This window comes from Orycteropus afer, unplaced genomic scaffold (assembly GCF_000298275.1).
Source record: "Orycteropus afer afer isolate SDZICR_OR568_19922 unplaced genomic scaffold, OryAfe1.0 scaffold00002, whole genome shotgun sequence".
Classification (NCBI taxonomy): domain Eukaryota; kingdom Metazoa; phylum Chordata; class Mammalia; order Tubulidentata; family Orycteropodidae; genus Orycteropus; species Orycteropus afer.
The window spans coordinates 11151623-11155788 of NW_006921589.1; the positions used below are offsets into that span (position 1 = coordinate 11151623).

A 4166-nucleotide genomic window follows, 5' to 3' on the forward strand; every position below is an offset into this window, starting at 1 on the left:
CAGCATTCTGGGTGGCCTTGGACAAGTCACCTCCTGTCCCTGGGCCTTGGTGCCCTCACCGTAAAGTGAGAAAATTGGACCAGATGATCTCGAAGGCCCTTCTAGGTCTAATTTCTGGATTAAACTGAGGGCTCAGAGTTGAAGGAAGCAGCCAAAGAGGCCAGGTGGAGAAGGGGAGAGGAGCCCTCCAGCCACATTTCTGTCCCTCATCTCCTCCCTTCGGCCAGCCAGGGGAGGCACCCAAGGTCTGGCTCAGCCCTTAGCAGGAAGCCAGGCACAGCCACAGCTAGAGGGCGCTCTCCTCAGTTGCCAGAGGACAGATTTCACTTCCCCTGGTACCTCCTGCTCTCCTTCAGTTGAGGGCTGGCCAGGGCTGGCCAGGCACGCCCACTGCCAGCCTGACCACAGCCAGATGCCCGCCCCACCCTTGCCTCATCCCCTCGCAGCTTCATTTCCCCATCAAAGTGCATATTCTGGAATCCCCCTCGGTGGGCCCTGATGATCAAGCCTCCTACTGCCTCCCCTCCTCCACCCAACTCCTGATTTCCGATGAGAATGGGGCAGGAGGGTGCCGCACCCCCCAGGAAATGACACAGTGCCAGGACTCGGGTGGGCTCAGGGCACGCTCTGGGCCGGATTGCGCCAGCCTCCTTTGCCCCTGCCCTTTTCTGCTCACAGCCCCATTGTCTCCCTCTAGGGGAAGCTGCCAAGGCGGGAGGCCTGGAGGGGGGAATGGATGGCCACCCCCCCCCCCCCCCCACCCCACCCCACTCCACCCTGAACTCAGCAGGGCCCAGCAACAGGACTGCCCACAGATTGCCAGGGGCCCCAGAGAAAGACAAGATAGGAAAGGGTGGCCAAGCCCAGACTGGAGTGGGGCGGCAGCTGGAAAACCTTGGTGTCTGGAGGAAGCCTGAGTCCTTTCCCTCTCTCCCTCCCTCTCTCCCTCCCACCCCATGGAGCCAGAGAGGAGGCTGTCCTGGGCTTCTGCTCCTGTTTCTTCTCCATAAGTGAAGTGGGGGGGGGGTGGCAAATGCAAGATGGGAGGGGGGAAGGGAGTGAGGGTGAGATTGGGTTGTGTTTTTCCTAGTGGAGCAAGGGGAAAGGTTAGTTTCTTTCACAGAATATATAAAACAGAAAGAAGAGAGAGGAAGAGAGATTGAGTTAGCTATTCTGGGAGAGTGAGCTATTTTCTACATCCACTGATTGAAGGTATAAATAAAGATGGGACAGACATTGAGAAGAATTTCTTAGGGGGGACTGGGGGGGGCAGGGAACAAGGTGGAAGGGGTGGGAGCTAGTGACCAGGAAGTCACAGCCTCTCCCTCTCCTCCTCACACTTCAGTGGGGCTCTGTCAGGGCCAGAGGATAGGCCTGATGGCCTGGAGGCAGTAAGCTGGACAAACTGACCTCAAGAAGGCCTGGCCAATGTCCTAGAATCTGTGATTCACAAAGATACGGTTACAGATGGGAGGGAGACAGACAGAGAGGCCCTGAGGCAGAGTTTAGAAAGCAGGTATTTGGGGAAAGAGGGGGAGGAGGAAAGAAGGTGAGAGGAAACTTCTCTGGAACCCGGATCTAGGTCCCTGAGCTGATTCTAGTGCCTGACCACCCCCCTCCAGGAGTCTCCTCTCCTACAGGAGGTCCTGGGATCCTCTCTGGTCCCAGCCTGTCTATTGCTAGAATTTCAGAGTGGGCTGTACTAGGCTGTTGCAGGTGCACCTATTTTCCTGGCCATCATGGAGCTCCAGCCTGGCCAGCATTCCTGAGAAGCAGGGAGAAGGGGCCAGCAAGCAGGTCCTAGACATCAGGAAATAGCCTGCAGGCCCCAGGCTTGAAAGCTCCTCGCTGAAGTGAGGATGGGGAAGGAGCAGTGGTAGGAGGGCCAAAGTGGGGTGGGGTGAAGACAAGAGTGTGAGCAGAGTCACAGACCCTGAAAGGGAGTCTGGTCTCCTCGGACCAAAGGAATGAAGACACAGAGAGAGTGAGGGGGGCCGGGTGGGCGGGAGAGGTAGCTTCTCTGAGGGTGGACACCTTATCACCCCAGGCCCTCACTCTTCACCCGGCTCTCCCCCCGCCCCCCCGCAGCTGTGGCCATGAAGGCCCCTGTGTTCTCCCACACCTGCCCTCCTCACCTCCTCCCCCACTCCCTGTTTCCTAGCTTCAGGGTCATTTCTCAAGACCAGGCTTCTCTCCCACTGCTTGGCTCCCACCCAGCAGCCCTTCCTGGACTAAGGAACCCCCATGAGTACAAACCCCAGAAAGGAGAGCCAACCAACTAAGCAACATTCAACAAATCTACCCCCAGCACCTACTCTGTCTGGGGCGGGGGGTGTCTTGGGGCTCTAAAGACAAAGCTTCTTACTTCCAGATGCTCAAACTGAGTAGGGAGGAAAGACCCAAGGGAAGATGGTTCATCAGTAAGCTACAGTAATTGGCATCGTTGCCTGGCGCACAGAACGCAATGGGAGCACAGAGAAGGCAGGCCTTGAGGGAGGAGAGAGCTTCCTAGAGGAAGTGGTGTTTGAGCTGGATGGACGGGAACAATTTAAACACATGGAAACCAAGGAGCTACCAAAAGAAAGGGCAGAGACAGGAGAGGTGTCCGGAGAGCCCTTGAGAAAGTTTTACTTGGGACCTTGGGTTTCACACTTTAATTAATTCCCCTTTTCACCTGGGGGGGGGGGATCCTGATCAGGAGCATCAGAGAAGGACTTTTGAGTACCTCCTAATGTCAGGTCATTGTACGTCATCCCACTTAATTGTCCAAGCGCGTCTGCTAGGTAGGGAGCCTGGTATCCCAACTTTACAGTTAAGACATTGCCCAAGGTTACCTCTCGGACCTTATGGTTTCAAAGCTGTAACTGCATTATGCTAAACCAAGATTAAAGGGTGTATGGTCCCTAGCCGACACCCGGGGCGTCCGCGATTTCCCCTCTCGCTGGCACCCCCGAGGGGCGTCTCCCCTGCATCTCGAAAGAGGGACCGCGGCCATCAGCTCCCTGTGTGGGCATCCTGCTCGCTATCTCCCCAGAGGACAGGGGTCTGTCTGTCCCACCCGCCTTCCAAATCCGGGGGCGGAGGAGTACAGGGTACAGAATTCAGCCAATGACGTCGTGATATGCAAAAAGACAAGACCCTGCCTTCTTAGGATTGGCTGATCCATTCGCTCTATTGTCCTAGTACCTCCTTTCCAAACTCTGAGCTATTCCGGGCGGGTCTCTGAGGCTCTGGAGACACGCAGCGGGGGTGGGGTGGGGAGTAAATCTTTGGGATCCGGTCTTTGAGCGGTTTCAGCGCGGCTTCCACGTTCCCGCCCCTAAGGCTTAGTGCTCCCGCAACCTCTGCTGCCTAGGCGTGTGTCTGCTCCGGAGGACTAGGGCCAGGTCCACAGAATGGCTCTGAGAAGACGCCCCAGTCCCTCAGCTGGCCAAGCCTCCCTCCTTTCTATCAGACCCCTCCCAGGTCTGGTACCTCCCGGGCTGCACACTTTTAGTCCTTGGCCCCCAAGTCTGAAAGGGCCTGGGGTCTGGGGCCTGGGTCTCTTTCCTGGCATTTCTCCTCTGCTTTGCTCGGTGAGGAGCAGGTAAAGCCAGAGGCCTGACTCAGTTTCCCCTTTGCATTCCCTTTCCTGTCACCAGCGCCAGCTTCGAAGGAGCTGGGAGAGAAGCTGGTGGGTTGGGGAGGGGGCGGCAGTTTGTCCCTCCAGCCTAGCATCTTCTCACCTTGTGCCTCTCTTTCCTCAAGTCCAGTCCCCTCCCCTGATTCTAGGGCTCTCATCACACACTTCTTTCTTCTCCTCTCTGACTGTAGAGTTTCCGAGGGCTCCCTGTTCTCTCCCACCTGGATTGAGCGCGTAACAGGCAGGGGCAGGGGGCACAATCGAATGCTCGCTGGCTCTGCCCTGGGGTTGGGAGAATCCAAGTGGTAGTTCAGGAGCGCCTTTGGCAGACGCCGGGAGGGGAGCGGCACGCGCCTGGCCCCGCGCCTGGCCCCGCGCGCAGGTAGAGCCTGCAGCAGCCCGGCTCCGCACGGAACCCCCACCCAGCGCCGGTGTCCAGCCCTCGAGCCCCTGCACAGCCCCGCGAGCACTCACCACCACAGTCCTCCGACGTGTGCGGGGCACAGGAGCAGCAGCAGCAGCAGCCCGAGGCGGGAGGGCGCAG

General features: G+C 58.1%; 1 protein-coding gene across 1 annotated transcript in view; it reads right to left on the reverse strand.

The window, feature by feature from the left end:
* The window catches only part of WNT6 (Wnt family member 6), a gene marked incomplete at its 5' end in the record, with an annotated part of 13835 nt that extends 9671 nt beyond the window's left edge, over window positions 1-4164 (reverse strand). The window contains one exon of the mRNA XM_007935749.1: window positions 4097-4164. Coding sequence (XP_007933940.1) covers window positions 4097-4164 — 68 coding nt within the window. The remainder of the gene's footprint in view (window positions 1-4096) is intronic.
* Window positions 4165-4166: the final 2 nt, after the last annotated feature.